Genomic DNA, 16,229 nt, shown 5'->3' with positions numbered 1-16,229 from the left:
CTCACCTTCCTGCAGGATCTCAAGGGCCTCCGCCCTCTTGTCGTCCGGCAGAAAATCCAGCAGGGGAGCCATCTTGTACCAGAGCTCCCTTTCGTAGCGGGCCACGATAGCCAAGGCGTTGGCCGCTTTAATCGTCGTCGCTGCCGACGAGATGACTCTACGCCCCATAGTATCCAATTTCTTTCCCTCGCCGTCCGGCGGGGAAGTCGATGTGGAGGCCGCACCCCCCCCGCTTTCTTCCTGGCTGCCGCGGAGACGACGGAGTCCGGGGTAGGCTGCGCCCGGAGGCATAGGGGGGCCGTGTCCGGGACCCGGTACTTTTTCTCGTACCGGTCTCTTCTAGCTGGCGTCGTGGAAGGGTTCTTGAGGAGGGAAAGGCCCTCATCCCAAATGTCGTCCAACAGAGGCACTGCGAGGACCGTCTTCCTCTTGGCCTCGCGCCGCTGATAAAGGAAGCCTTCCTTTTTCTTCTCCTCAGGGCAGAGTTGGAAAAGCTCGGAAGCCCTGGAGATCATGGAGTGGAAAGATCCGATCTCGTCGGGCGGAGAGGCCCTGGTGGGAGGCGACGACGGAAAATCCTCGTCGTATGCCTCGTCGTCCGTACCCGTCGCTGCCGTGTCAGTCCCCGTATCATCCCCTCGGGTGGACGGGGAGGAGTGCTGGAAGGGGCGCGACGGTTGAAAAGGAGGTGGTGGATGGATCCTTTTCTTGGTAGGGGGAACACCAGAAGGTCCCGGTTCTGGATCCCCCGACGGGAGAGGTTCCTCCGTCGGTAACGGTAGCCTCGTCCTTATCTCGGAGCATAAGGACTGTATGACCAACAAAATGGCCGCCGAGTTGTCTTGCGGCGCTGGCAGAGGGGAATCCGACGGGCGAGCAGGGGCCCCGTCGGTATCCTCGACGATGTCGTCGTCGTCACCTGCGTCGGGGTCCATTCCGACGGGCTGGCCTTCTTCCACGCCTAGGCCGTGGCTTAAGACCTCGATCAGCTCCTCTTCTGAGGTTGAGGCCGACTCTACGACGACGCCCTGCCCCCCCTTCTTCCCCACGGAGGGTTTCACGGGGGTCCTATCGATGGGCACAAAGGAAGACTCCCTCCGAGGAGGCAGGGAGATTCTGGGCCCTGAGGTCGCCACCACTGGTGCAGCCACCACAGGCTGAGCCAGGGCCGCCGCGACCGTTTCGATAGAGGGCTTGGTCGGATGGATCAAGGCCTTCACCACCTTAGGTGCGCTCACCGCCTTATCCTTGAGGGAGGGGGCACTGCCACGCTCCTCCTCTGCCTTAGAGCTCGACCGGGGCCTCTCCAGGAGCTTCGCCGGGTGCTCGGCCTTCCTCTTACCCGACCCAGAGCGTTGGCTCGTGGTTGATGGTGCCGGGGAGGGTGCGCCCTGCCTGGCGCCCGTAGAGCCCGACCGTTCGGCGCTCCCGGTGCCAGCGGACTCGCGGTGCTTGGCCTTATGTTGGGCCCCCGTCGCCGGGGCGCCCTCAAAGGTCTTAGAAGACCGCTCGGATTTCTTCTTCTTCTCGCCAGACGGGCTCTTACCCTCCAGCCAGTTGGCGAGACGTTGATGGCGGTCCTTCATGGTCCGTTCCGACATGTTGCCGCAAAACGCACAGTCCTTCTCCACGTGCGTCTTGTCCTCATGAAGGCAGTAAAGGCAGAAAGAGTGTTCGTCCTCCTTGAAGACGTTTTGCAGCTGGCATCCAGGGCAGACCCTGAACAGCTTTCCGGGCGTCGAGCTTCCCTTCTCCTGGGCCATCTCCGAGACAGGGCCTGAGAAGCTTCTGGAGTCCTCCGAAGTGTAGCTCGACGAAATCTTCACCCTTGAGGGGCACAGATGAATCCGACACGGGTCCCCGTTGATCGGATGTAGGATCGGTGGAGCTTGAGGCTCTTTTGACCGAAAGAATCGAAGTTTTTTGTAAAAAGCGCGAAAAAATAGCACTAACGCTCGAGAGCAATAGCACGAGGATCCCAACACATGAACGTGCGGTAAAAATCTGAAGATGGCTGCCAGAGGCGGTGCTTAGGTAGAGGGCAGTCATTGGCTGTGGTCAGTATGACGCAGAGACCAGTGATTGGTTATTACTACGAAAGTCAGATCAGAAACGAAACTGATACTGGTTTTTTCTTTACCGAGGATTCCCAGCCGGACGACGGGGAATATTCATGAGCATGTGAATCCATGCCAGACCCCATGCTGGAGAAAAATAATTTACCTTGGATGTGTGATGCACTATTCTTAAAAGTATGGTGAACATCTTTCTTTCCTTAGAAACCATTTTGCCATTCTAATAAAAAGATGTGAAGGTATATTATTCTCCTGTGAGTAGGTTGTGCCTCTTCCCAAAAGTAATGTGTTGGCTTAAGAATATTATACCTGTTAAGATAATTGTATGAGTGCCCCCCCCAACTGGGTCTTTCTTCCGCTGACTTGCTGTTAGCCTGTCAAGAATAAGTCTGTATTAGGTTGTTGCCTATCTGTTTTATTTATTGCATTTGCTGCACACCCATACCCTGGGGTATCATGGCATAGTGTCAGACATCTTATTGTAGATTCAGAAGCATTCACAGTACATGCATAAACAAGGCAATGAGCAGGAGATTACATAATGTGGAAATATTGGATAGTTACATAAATCAGATTTACTTATTTACTTGGTTATCGTTTAAACAGGACTTATTTACTCATTTACATCATAGTGTAATGTATAACTTGTGAGTCATTCAGTGAAGTGTAACGTTAGGTTTTGCTTTCCCTGTGCTGTTGTAGACAGACTCACAGAGTCTTTGGTTCCAACTGTCCCTCATAAATCATACATAAAAGGTACTTGTATAGCTGGGAAAGACCTAAACTGGATTTCATTGTAAGGATAAAAAAAATATGGTTTTACTTCCCTTGAGTTAGATGTGTGCCATCCCAAAAATAAGTTACAAGAGTTACTGCTTATGTCTGATCTCAAAAGCACGAGTAATTGAACATTACACCTTTAGGTTGTACTCACCTAGTATAAATGTGTGTGATCACAAAAGTAGTTATACGTTTTTACTGTACCTGGAATAATGGTTCCACTATTCACAAAACATATACTGTTCAGTTGACTGATTATGTGATTTGTTACCGAGAGTCACTGCAAATTTGGTAGGGTCTATTGGCCTTGCATTACTAAATGCAATTGTGAAAGTAACCTTTGGTTTTTACTCCAATAGGTATGACCTATACTGAATGTGTATGAAAAGGTTTTGACTTCCCTAGAACTACTGTTAGGTGTTCCAAATAAGGTTTATACTTTGGTCTGTGTACCTTCAAGTATAGTGTGTTTTTATAATTGTGATTTCATATAATGTGTTGGTACTTATTTACCCCAAGATTTATCTGGGCCCTCCTGGATTTAAATAAATCCTTTATTTTTACAATACATAGTGTATTACAATTTCATTTGTACTGATTCTACAGCCCTCTCTCCCTCCTAAGGTAAGCCTGGCTGCTCTGTCTGCGCTACCATGAACTCAGGTGATACAGCCTTATACCAAGAGTGGAGTCTTGTACTGCCTCAGTTGAATGGTTTCACTAAGCCCTTAGTTGGACTTCAGAAAACCGGTCATAACAAGTAATACAGACTGATACCAAGAGTTGGGGGATCTACAAACCACTGGGATAGTTTTGTGAAGTACTACCTTCCGGGGGACTTTGGGAAAACTCCAACTCGGAACCGGAGATGATTCTCAAGTTTCAGGGAGGCTGTTTCCAGAGGGAGGCCCCAGCCGAAGAAAGACCTACCACCAACTCGTTACTTGGAGAAGCGACTGACCCTGAGGGAATTAGAGGCGGGTGAGCGAAGAGCTCGAGAAGGAAGATATTTAGGGAGAGAGAATTGAAGGTATTGAAACCCCAGAGGCCTTGTGGACAATGCAGAGGGTTTTGAACTTAATCCTTGCAGCCACTGGGAGCCAGTGCAGAGATTTCAGTCCTGGAGATATACGATCCATGGGCTTGAGGCCAAGGACCAGTCTCGCAGTCCTGTTCTGGATGAGTTGCAGAGGGGTGAAGAGTAGAAGCAGGCAGATTTACAAAGTCTGTGGCAATAGTCTAGCCTAGAGAAAACCAGAGATTTAGAGTGTGCTTCTGGGGGAAGGAAAGGAAGAATACCTCTGAGAAGGTGCAGCTGGTAGTTTGACTTCTTAGAGATGTGGGGAGAGAAGGAGCGTGGAGTTGAAGATGACCGAGGTTTTTAGCCTCACAGGTGGGAGCAAGAGGAGGGCCAAGAGAGGCCAGCCAGAGTGAGATGAATGGAGGGAGCGGGTGTGCCAATGACAAGAATCTCAGTCTTACTGGCATTAAGGCAGATATCACTGGCAGTACACCACTCCTGGAAGGCAGACAGACAGTCGGAGATGACAGAGGGAGAGGAGGTGGCTGAGAGCAGCCTGAAAATGAGCTGTGTGTCATCAATGGAAGTTCGGGCACAGTGCTGCAATTCGGTGGGCAAGAACTGATCATAACGCTGCTAATGAATATAGGGCATCTGAAAAAATGCCTAAACATCAGCAAAAAAAAAAGGAAAACTTCCTTGCTAAAAGCAACAAACAGACATTATGAAATGTGAAGTCCTTTGTAAGGAATTAGAAAAACACATTTCACCTAATTCGACAAACACTGAGTTACAATAAAACATTACTTTTAAATGTATACACACTTTAAATAGTAAAATAAGAATTTTGGGAAACAATGCAGTTTACAACGGCCATTAAAAATAGATTCATCCTTGGAAGTGAAACTATGTGTTGGGGAGTAATAACAAAAATAACATTCTTACCATAAGAATTCTTCGGTAGCTGTCTCGATCAATGCCCCATAGTTTAACATTTGTCTTTGCTCTCACAGTTGCTGCCCTAGGTGTTCCATAGATCAAGGCAAGCTCGCCAAAGCTTCCTCCCTCTCCAATGCTAGTCACCCACTCATTATTCACATAAACCTAAAAAAGGGAACACAAGTATCTAATATTTACAAATGATGCAGATAATATTCAAACCGGTTTTTAAAAAACGGTGAAGGCGCATGGGTGCATTTAAGAAATGTCGGTTTGAGTTTATGGCGCGTTTGTTAAAACCATAAAGGAATTTAGCACAGCTAACTGTCCACCTTGGAAACTCTGGTACTCAGTTCTACAGACTGACTCAGTTTCCATCTATCAGAAAAAATTGCCATTCCCTTGTGGGTATTAGAAACACTCAGTTTATTGAAGACTACCAAAAACAACTTTTGTGCCAAGGAAATCTCAAAGAATTTACTCACTGTAAGGACTATGGTACCACCAACTGTCACAGATGGATTTAATCTAGAGAAACTGATAGTTCAAGGCTTATTTAATAGATGTAACGACTTGTTTGGTGTTATGGATAGGTTAAAGTAGGGTCACTTTAAATGCCATTACACTCTTGCTAGTCTCCCATGGGCTCGCTCCATCCTAGGCTATGCTTACCCAATCCCCAGTGTGATGATAGACCTTACTCTAAAGATTAACAGGCTAGAAGTGAGGGCTGAAAGGCAAAAGCTGTATCCGACTCCCCCCTTGGATTCTTCTAACCTGGCAATCCAACATACTGATTCCACTAGATCAGGCAGCAATATGAATGAGCTTATGCTGGTGCCGATAAGACACCCTGGGCCTTGCTTTCGCCCACCCGTTCTTGCTCTCCGCTCCCTTGGTCCAACCAATGCATTCTCACTCTACTACCGTGAATGCCAAATTTCTATCACCCATATGTCCCTCACACCCTAATTACCCTTAGTCACTGGTTCACTCACTATCTGCTATCCCCCACTACCAATACCTCACCACCTAACTGCATCAACTCAGCCAGCAATTCCTCAGCACTCCATTCCGCTGTCTTTCCTCCTGTTCTTGTGGTCCACCTCAAACCACCAGACCAGACCCCACTCTTGCTTCCCTTTTTATAATGTGCGACTTCTGCTTTAAACATTACTCCCTCCAATCCCTCCATACTTGGGGGAAATCCCCCCCCCCCCCCATGGGGAGTGTTCTGGGGCATGATGTGGGGCAGTATTAAATTAAAGATAAAAAATGATACAGGATGCACAAAGAAAATACACAGATCGACCTTCATTCTCAGGCCCCACAGGATTTTTTTGAACTTACTATCGGGTATATATAGTGGGGCATGTTTAGTAAAATGGGACTATGGCTTAGAAATACAGTAGCCTTTGCTAGGACTGATTTTCTATTCTCTGGCCTGGTGGACAGATGTTTAGAAGGCAAACCTATAATTTGAAAAGGACAACTCAGGGAGCTGTAGCCAAACCAGTTCAAGGTAGCAAAGCAAGTGGTCTAGGCTAAGTCTCAAGATGTGGTGAGCTTGTAAGGGGTCCACAATGAGCACAGTGAAATAGTCAAGGAACACTTCAATAAGCAGGTATACAAATACTTGTCAAGCAAGACTGTATGCAGTACCCTGTGTGAGACTGCACAAGTCTTGTCCTCTTGGCAATAGTTTACCCAACCTTTGGTATAAGCATGTACTACACAAGTTGGTAGAGTGAGCGTTCAGGCTTATCTCAAGAGGGGTCAATGTGAGCTCTAGTGGTGTAACAGATGCACAATGACAATTATCCAAATAAACACTCCAGGTTTCTTGATTAAACAAGTATTTATTAATTTAACAGTCAGCTGAATTAGCCTTCTTTAGAAGGGAGCAAAAATAGGCAACACTTAAATATACTTCAAAATACACAGTTTCTTTAAATCAGTAGATACCCATTTGGGATGACAGACACTTCCTACACCCTGTGGTGACTTAAATAACTAAGACACTGAACAGTAATATATCACTGCCACATTTAGTGCAATACTGAGTTGGATGTCAAAAGGCAAAAGATTAGGGAATAAAAGAATGGTTAAATATTCTTCACCAGTTAAGTACGTTTGAACCCCCAATGCAAAGTAAATTAACCCTTTCCCCAGCCACAAGTTATAAAATGTGACACTCTTGTTGAGGGATAGTTAAAGACAAAGTCAGTTAAGAAGAGTCTATAAGGGAGCCAGGACAGCCAATGTCAATTGAGCAAACAGTCTTGGGGAACTGAAGCATTTCTTGAAGATGAGTAAAACGTCTTGCACAATGTTTTACAAATCTTTGTAGAAAATGAAATCACTGTTGGACCACAAGCTGGGAGGTGTGCGACGGGCAAGGTAGCAAGCAACTCTGCAAAATGCAACCAAGACAAGTCTCAGCTGAGAGCTAATAAGGCTACACGACAAGAGGTAGGTAGCCCTTAGTTTACAGTACCTTAGGTCTGAAGAAATTGGTTCCAGCTGGCTTATGTCCCAGTTGTAGTATGGCAGATCCTGTTCCTGGGTCTCAGTCGTAGGGACAAGAGGGATGATGTCTGGGGACTCCTGCACTACGATTCGAAGGTCAGTGGCAGCAATGGGCAAAGTTCAGATCAGCTGCACTTCGCAGTTTCAGCTTCTCGCGAATTGCACCACTGCTGTTTTCGAATACCTTGTGGGCTTTCCTTGCTTCTGGGGTCCAGCACTGTTGAGGTGGCTCAGGCTTGGTTAGTCCTGAGGATCTTACTGGAGCTCAGGTCATACTTAAAAACAATGCACTATTCGGGTGTTCCTCTCCCAGGCAATTGGTTACAGCCAGCTCCAAGCGGATTTCCAGAGGAGGTCATTTTGGGGTATATGTGTCCAACCAACTGAAATGGAAAAGTTGTCCGTTGCAGGGCTTTTCTAGTCGAATCGAATTCAGAGCTTCGGCACTGCTTCACCGGGCAAACCAGTGGTCCAAGTTGCAGCAGGCATCTCTTCCAAGTCCTTCTTCGGATTCCTTCGTCCAGTGGTCAAGACTGCCTTCCTTGCAAAAGACCTTGCCTTTTATCCAAGTCTCTCACATTCATTTGCAGCATAGCTACACATCAGGGTGGATGTCCTCCAAGGACAGCCAGCCGGCCGGCCAATCACCTTTAGGTGCATTGCTGTAACAAAGGGGATTCAGTACAGGGAGTTCGGGAACCTCCCTCGCTTCCTGCCCTGCCAGACGGTGTCCAGTCAAAGTTTCGAAACAATTGTTTCAAAACAAAAGTTTCGAAAAAAAAAGTTTAATGTATTTTTTAATAATGGGTTTATTTTAAGTTTTTATAGTGAAATAAGTTTGAAAAAAACAGGGATTTGGGGGGCCCCCCCATAAAAAAAAACCATAAAATATAAAAAAATTCAAAACTTTTTTCCGACACTTGTGTCGGAACTTTTGTCATTCGAAACTGTCGAACCAGTCACTATGAACCCTGCCAGACATGCTAGAGCCAGGGCCGGGCGTCAGCAGTGAAAACCCGCCAAAGACAAAACGTACAAAGGGACCAAACCTGGTTTGGTGCACAGAGTAAATCTCAAGAAGGACTTTTAAAACCAGAAATGGCAAAAAAAGAAGACTGGCCATTTTGCCAAAATTGCCACCCAGGGGCGCTATAATGCAGCTGCGAACGCAGCCCACAGTAACAACACAATGGTAGGAAAAAGTAAACCACAACCAGACATTTGTAGAAAGGGTAACAAAATGTTACATAAGAAAAATAGACAAAGGGGATACTAAGTAATCCCTCGAGCACTATGGAACAGTGTGTGCTGGTCTCCAAAGTTACAAAAAGGTAAAGAAAGTCAATTTCACTACTGCTCTTGGAAACAGTAGTTTATCCAAGAAACGGTATTTGACCCTTTGGGAAATCCAAAGGACTGCACTGTCACAATTTAAAAAGATGCCCATGGAGTTTGTCAGACTCCAAAACCAAAATAAACAGTTCAAATCAAAGAAAAATACATGAGCGTGGGAATAAGGTTCAACTCTACAGGATAAAAATTAAAAGTCCTAAAGTCCAGCAAAAGAGCTGGGGGTCTCTAAGGCAGAAGGGAATTAGCACATTTGAGAATTCTCCCTAACAATACTTCTTTACGTATGGCCAAAAAGACAGTAAAACATTGCTAACAGGTAATATAACGCAATACTAAAAATTAGATACACAAACCCCTGAAAAGGAATGTACAGATTAGTATTAGCACTACTAGTCCACTGAGATTCAATCCTAACTTGATAAATCCATCCCTAAGATCCATGGGGCCTTGTGCCCAAAGGTTCATCAAGGTTCCAAAAATGTTTTGTGATGCTGGTAAAAATGAAGGTAGGGTCTCTGGTGTCCAGTGAAAAGTGTCCAAGGACCACAGTGGTGTTATTGACCAGTGTTAGGGAAAATTCTCAGAAATTTGCCAATTCCCTCTACCTTACAGACCCCCAGCAACTTTGCTGGATTTCGAGGACTTGAGACCCTTTTTCCCCCACTCATGTATTTTAATGTGATTTTGAACACTGTCTTTTGGTTAAGAGTCTAACAAACTCCATAGGCATCATCTTTCACATTGTGTCACAGCACCTTCAGTGCAGTGACACCGAAGTCTTCCAGGTTTACCAAAGGTTTAAAAAACCTTCACTGGGATAAACTACTGTTTCATGGAGCAGTAAAGTGAAATGGACTTGCTTACATTTGTAAGTTTCTAGACGCAGCACACACTATTTTACAAGGGGCTAATTCGTATCCCCTTTGTCTAGCTTCTCATGTAACAATTGTATGTTACCCTTTCCTCGATGAATGGCGGGTGGCAGTGGTTTACTTTTAACTACCGTGGTGTGCAATTACTGCAGGCTGCGTCCGCAGCTGCAGTAAAGCACCCAAGAGTGCCATTTTTGTCAAAATGGCCCAGGTCGTCTTTTTTCGCCATTTCTTGGTGGAAAGGTCCTTCTAGAGTTTCTCTGCGCGCCAAACCAGGTATGGTCTATTTGTTCATTCGCCATTCAGGAGTGAAGACCACCTCTGGTGCCCGAGTGCCTGGGGTGGGCAGGAAGTTAGGGAGGTGCCTGAAACTCCCTGTGCTTAGTCTCCTAGGAGACCCAAATGCACTCTGCGGTGATTGGCTGGCTGATTGTCCGGCAAGGACAGCAACCCTGCTGGGTGACAGCTAGGCTGGAATGAATGGGAGAGAACTGAATAAAAGGCGAGTCTCTCGGCTTGGAAGGCAGAGTAGACCACTCGACAAAGGAACCAAAGAGCTTTAAGAGGACGACTGCTGTAACTCCTGGACCGTTGGTTTGCCTGGTGAAGCCCTGCTGCAGGTCTGAATCACCAAGTTCGCATCGACAGAGAAGCCCTGCAAGGACGTCTTCTCCCTTTGAGTTCGTGGGACCAATAAATTCTGAAGTAAGCCACCTGGATACCTATCTCGGAGCTGGTTGAATTTCCTCAGAGTTGTTGCAGGAAACCTTAGAACCAGGGAGAGGGACACCAGTTTGTGTGCGTTTCTGACAGCCAACTGAATTGAAGTTTCCCAGTTGCAAGCTTTTTGGATTAGTCCCAGTGCAGGAGACGTCCTCCTCTTGTCCCCACAACTGAGGCACAGGAACAGCGAAATCTGCAGGAACTGCCAGGAACCTAAGTCTTCAGCTGCAGGCCTAATCAGCGTGTGACAACATAGGATTCTTCTTTTTACAAACTACTTCTGAGAACTTGTGCAGACTTTACCGTTTACTTACCAGAACCGCTTTATCCTATCCAAGACTTTAACCCATTGACTGACTCTTCTGGTAAACTCATTAAGTATATTTGTGTATGATTAGATAATTGCCTCCTTATGAATGTTTTATAACTGACAAATTAATAAGTATTTATCAAAGAAACCTTGAGCACAAGTTGATTTGAACACCTGTGATTGTAGACCTCTGTGTAACATTACTGCTCACATTCTCCTCTTGAGATAAGCCTGTCTGCTCAGCCCCGCTACCAAAACTGTGTAGTAGACTTATACCAAAGGTTGGTTTTCTTACACCTGTAGTCATAGTTGTGTCTAGTGGTCCCAGAGGGTACTGCATACAAACTATGCTCAACAAGGCCCAGGAACCGTGAGATCTGCAGAGCTGCTCAGGAACAGAAGTCATCTGCTGCACTTTTACTTTAATACAAAAAGGTACTATAAAAGTCTGAGAGAACTTGCCTCTTGCTGTAGAGTTGCTTGCATCCTCTACTACTCAAATCTAGCAGCTTGTGGCTCTACATTGATTCTTTCTTCAGAGACTTCTAAAACATTGTGCAAAGACTTTTCTTACTTACCTGCAAAGAAGTGCTTCAGCTCACAGACTTTTGCCCATTGACTTTGGCTTAGTCTGTTCTACTGAATGACTAATTAGGGGATCTGAAAGTATTTGCCTGCTTAAGAATATTTGTGGTCCCTTGGATGTTCCAATAACCTTTTCCTTTGGTTTACTCCTAAACGATTCTAAATGCAGTGATATATTAATGTCCCCAAAACCCTAGCTACTGAAGTCACCCGAAGGTGTAGGCTGTTTTGGGCCATCCCAAAGCGGTACTCACTGATTTAGAGATATTAAGAGTGTATTTTGTTAAGTATATTTGAGTGTCACTGTTCTACTGCTGCTTTCTGAAGAAGGCTTACTCTGATAAATTAATAATTGTTTATTCAAGAAACCTTGTGCGTCAGTGTTTAATTGAATACTTGTCACTGTGAATCCCCATTCCCCTACAGCTCACATTTACCCATCTTGAGATAGGTCTGGCTGCTCAATATGCTACCAACCTGTGTAGTACAGGCTTATTCCAAAGGTTGGGTTCCTATTGCCAGGAGGTCAGGGTTGTTGTGAACCCAAAGGGTAATGCATAGAATCTTGCCTAACAACCGGTAACTGAAACCGTGAAGTGCTGCTGATTTGGAAAGAGTCCTTTGCCACCGTCAACCTTCAAAATGCAGTGCAGGAGTCCTCCAGATGTCCTCCCTCTTGTCTCCACGACTGAGGCCCAGGAACGGCAGGACTGCAACCTGAACAGAAGCCAGCTGGATCCCCTTCTTCCAACCTAAGGTACGGTCTTGAATAAAGGGGTACTTTCCTTTTTTGGTCTGTAGCTGGTCTGTCTCACTGGAGACATACAGTACTGCTTTTTCTGCAGAGTTGCTTGCAGCTTTTTTTTCACAAGCCTTACAGCTTGTGGCCCAACAGCGATTCTGTTCTGCAAAACTCTAACATTGTGCAAGATGTGCATGCTATCTACAAGAAGTGCCTCAGCTCCCCTAGACATTTTCAATTGACATTGGCTGTCCTGGCTCCCTGTAGACTGACTCATTGACTGTGTAACTGTCCCTCATAGATGGTACATAGTTACTTGTATTGCTGGGAAAGGGTTAACCTATTCTGCATTGGGGGATTGTAAAGTACTCACCTCAGAGAACATGGTAACCTTTTTCCTTCCCTAACCTTTTTTCACCAACTCCGTATTGCATCAAGTGTTAAAACTGATACATCAAAGCCCACAGTGTCCTAGATATTGAAGTCCCCTCAGAGTGTAGAAAGTGTGTGACACATCCCAAAAGGATATCTACTTGCTTAAATTAAATCTGATGAAGTGTTTTTGAAGTGTATTTCTTGTTGTATATTGCCCTTTCTAAAGAATGCTCATTTAAAACTGACTTAAATTATTTTACTAGAAAACCTCCAGTAGAAGTGTTAGACTACTTGTATTCGTGGACCTCTATGTTGCACCTCTGCAGCTCACATTGACCCCTCTTGAGATAAGTCTGGTTGCTCAGTCACTCTACCAACTTGTGTAGTACAGACCTATACCAAAGGTTGGATGACCTATTGCCAATTGAACAAGGCTGGTGTAGTTCCCCACAAGGTTACTACATACAATCTTGCAAAACAGGGCCTTTTGCCTACAAAGGAGAATACAAGGTGAAAAGTGACTTACTTTCAAAAAGAAGTTGGTTGGTAAGTAACTTTGAGAATGAACAGTTACATAAGTTATTACTTACCTTAGAAATGTTCTGCCATTCTGAAAAGTATAAACAAGCTTGTTTTACTGACCTGTGATTTGGTTGGGTCTCTTCCCCAAAGTAATAGTTTGTTTTACTTCACTATTCCTGTTAAGATAAATGTATGAGTGCCCCTCACCCCCACAACTGGATCTTGCTTCCCCAGACTTGCTGGTACCCTGTCCAGAATAAGTCTGCATTAGGTTTTACATACCTAGAATAACTGAGTCATTCATATAGCGTAACACTGGGTTTTGCTTTTCCCTGGTCTATTTTAGACAGACACAAAAACAGTCTTAGCTTTACACCTGCCTTTAAGTTGCTTATAGCTCCTGTAAAAGGCGTTTAGGTTTTACTTAACTCGAGTATTACTTATCCTAAAATAACAGTTATTGCTGCCCTTAGTATGAACTTAAAAGCAACTGTAATTGAATATTACACCCCATGGTACAACTCCCCTAGAATATTGGTTATCCTGAATCAGAGTTCTAGGTTTATGCTGTTCCTACTATCTGTGTTTCACAAGATCAGAAAAGTATAATGTCCAGTTGATATTACTATGCAATTTCTTGCTGAGCATCACGGTCACTGATAAGGTCTACTACTGTGGTATTACTGAAAGTGATCTAAAAGTAACTATTGGTTTCGACTTCCCTAGAACTCCCGTTAAGTGTTCCAAATAAGGTTATATGTTTTGGCCGGTCTTCAAGCATAGTGTGGTGGTTTTCTATTATGTGTTTATATGATCTGCGATAGTACTTCTTCCCCTCCGACCCCAAGATTTATTTGGGCCTACTTGTATTTAAATAAACCATTTACTTTTACAATACATAGTGTTATTTCTTTGGACCATTTGTATTACAATTTGTACTGATTCTACAGCCCTCTCTCCCTCCTAAAATAAGTCTTGCTGCTCTGTCTACGCTACCATGAACTTAGGTGGTACAGTCTTACACCAAGAGTTGAGTCTTGTACTGTTTCAGGTGAATGGTTTTACTAAGCCCTTAGCTGGACTTCAGAAAAAGACTGTACTAACACTTCTCCAAACGTTAAGCTGTTGGCTTCCCATTACTATTCCTGTTAGTATATAAATGTTTGAGTGCCCCAATTGCGCCTTGCTTGCCCTGAATTGCCGTTAGCCTGTCTAGAACAAGTCTGGCTTAGGACATACTTAAATTTTAGTTGCTGGTAGCTCCTTTAAAAAGTATATAGGTTTGACTAGAGTTGACTGTATGCCAGTCTAAAATAAGTTAAAGAGTTATTGCTTACCTTAGTCTGTGTCCCACTGACCTGAAAATCAACTGTAAAAGTATATCACATTAGGTTTCACCTGCCTAAAATAGCTGTGAGCCACTCTTAAAAAACGTGTTCTGTAGGTATAGCGGACGTTTGTCTGACTAATGCAATCCTACATTAGTGTAAAGTGTTCTTGCTCATATTAGTCTGTTCCACTGAGCTGAAAAGCAACTGCATATTACACCAAAAGGTTTTACTCACTTAGTATAACTTATTCTAAAAGTAGTTATAGGTATATACTGTTCCTTGAATGTGTTCCAATATTCAGAAAAGTATCCTGGTTGATCGATTTCTTTGCTTAGTGTCACTGCATAACTGGCAGGGTCTACTACCCTGTTATTACTGAAAGTAATAAGACAGTACTATATGGTTTTACACCCCATGAATAGGTGTGGCCCATACTAAATGTGCTTGATAAAGTCTGACTTCTCCAGAATTACTATTAGGCATTCTGAAGAAGGTTTATGCTTTGGTCTGTACCTTCAAGCATTGGGTTGTGTTTTTAGAATGTGTTCGACTATGACCAGTAATTATCCGCATGAATTAACTTGGCCTACTTGTACTTCTAATACAACTTTATTTTTTAGAATACTTCTGGTTGTAAGTGTTTCTATTGAATCCTTGGTATACTAAAGGTTATATGTACTTTCCTACAACCCTCTCTCGCTCCTAAGAGGAGCCTTGCTGCTCTGTCTACGCTACCATGAACTCTAGTGCAGCCTGTGGTACGAAGAGCGGAGTCCTCTATTGTCTTAGTTGAATGGTTTAACTAAGCCCTTAGTTGGACTCCAGAAAGTGTCCCAACAAGGAGCAACACAGGGCCACAGGTATTGGGAGTTTGCTGGCCGTGGAGGCTGCAGCTCTTCAAGGGATGACGCAAACTGTAGTTCGCCTTGGGATTGGTTAGGGTCACAAGTCCATGGGAGGAAGTCCTCCTCTTCGGATCTTCTGTCGCTCAGAAGGTGGAGTTCAGGACAGCAGCAGTTATTAAACAGACTGTGGCAATCAATGGAAGTTGATGGAGTCATGCATCATCCGTCTGAATCTTCTGTTCCAGTTGTAGACTGTTCCAAGTCAAGAACCTTGGAATTAATCCAAGAACACCAGCTAGGCCACCAATCATGTCCATCACCATTCAAACCTGGGTGGTGGCTGTCCAACAAGAAAAATAAAACTACGGCTACCAAAAAAAAAAAGGTATCCCCTTGCCATGCTAGCTTTAGGAGCTAGACAGGTGTTAGGCAAAGTTTGTATGCAGTACCCTCTGGGACCACTACACACAACTAGGACTACAGGTGTAAGCAAAACCAACCTTTGGTATAAGTATGTACCACACAGTTTGTTAGCGAGCCGAGCAGCCAGACTTATCTCAAGAAGGGATGTGAGCTTGTAATGATGATACACCGGTATTCAGATAGACACTTAAACTCGAGGTTTCTTGGTAAAACATTTACACAGTCAGAAAACATTCACTAAAAGGAGGCAATCAATATCACACAAAAATATACTACAAAAATATGACAATGCATTACTTACCGTAAAAAGCATTTCTGATGGTTGTATCTGCTTAGATTCACATGCTGTGCATAGTCCGACATCCAGTGGTCACTGCAGAGTATTGCATTTTGTTTTTCGTAGTCGAAAAAGGGACGTCGACAAGGCGCGTCTGTAACACCATCCCCATAGTGACGTGCAGTGTACCCACAATCCCTCACGTGTCGAGGTCCCTCTGATTATATTTTTTCTGCCCTGACGGAGCCTTATAGACGTGAGTGAGTACAGAAAAGAGATAAAAGGATGGCTATGTTCCTTCCATCCGAGCGGGGAGGAAGGGTGGGCACATGTGAATCTAAGCAGATACAACCATCAGAAATGCTTTTACGATAAGTAATGCATCGTCTTCTGATGTTCGTTAATCTGCTTAGAATCACATGCTGTGCAGAGACTAGCAAGCAGTACCCGGAGTTGGAGGTGGGTTGTGAGAAGGAATAGAGAAAAGGTGTCTTAATACTGCTTGTCCCACCTGTGAATCAGACCTA

General features: G+C 44.6%; 1 protein-coding gene across 3 annotated transcripts in view; it reads right to left on the bottom strand.

Moving 5' to 3' along the window:
* PRKAR1A (protein kinase cAMP-dependent type I regulatory subunit alpha) overlaps nt 1-16,229 on the bottom strand; it is a 459,354-nt gene that overhangs the window by 260,795 nt on the left and 182,330 nt on the right. For all 3 annotated transcript variants that reach the window (XM_069655075.1, XM_069655072.1, XM_069655074.1), the window contains exon 7: nt 4,822-4,980. In XM_069655075.1, coding sequence (XP_069511176.1) covers nt 4,822-4,980 — 159 coding nt within the window. The remainder of the gene's footprint in view (nt 1-4,821; nt 4,981-16,229) is intronic.

Source organism: Ambystoma mexicanum, chromosome 3q, assembly GCF_040938575.1.
Source record: "Ambystoma mexicanum isolate Mex_15411 chromosome 3q, UKY_AmexF1_1, whole genome shotgun sequence".
Taxonomy (NCBI): Eukaryota; Metazoa; Chordata; class Amphibia; order Caudata; family Ambystomatidae; genus Ambystoma; species Ambystoma mexicanum.
The sequence above is the reverse complement of the archived record's forward strand: the minus strand, read 5'-3'. Positions and strand labels throughout refer to the sequence as shown.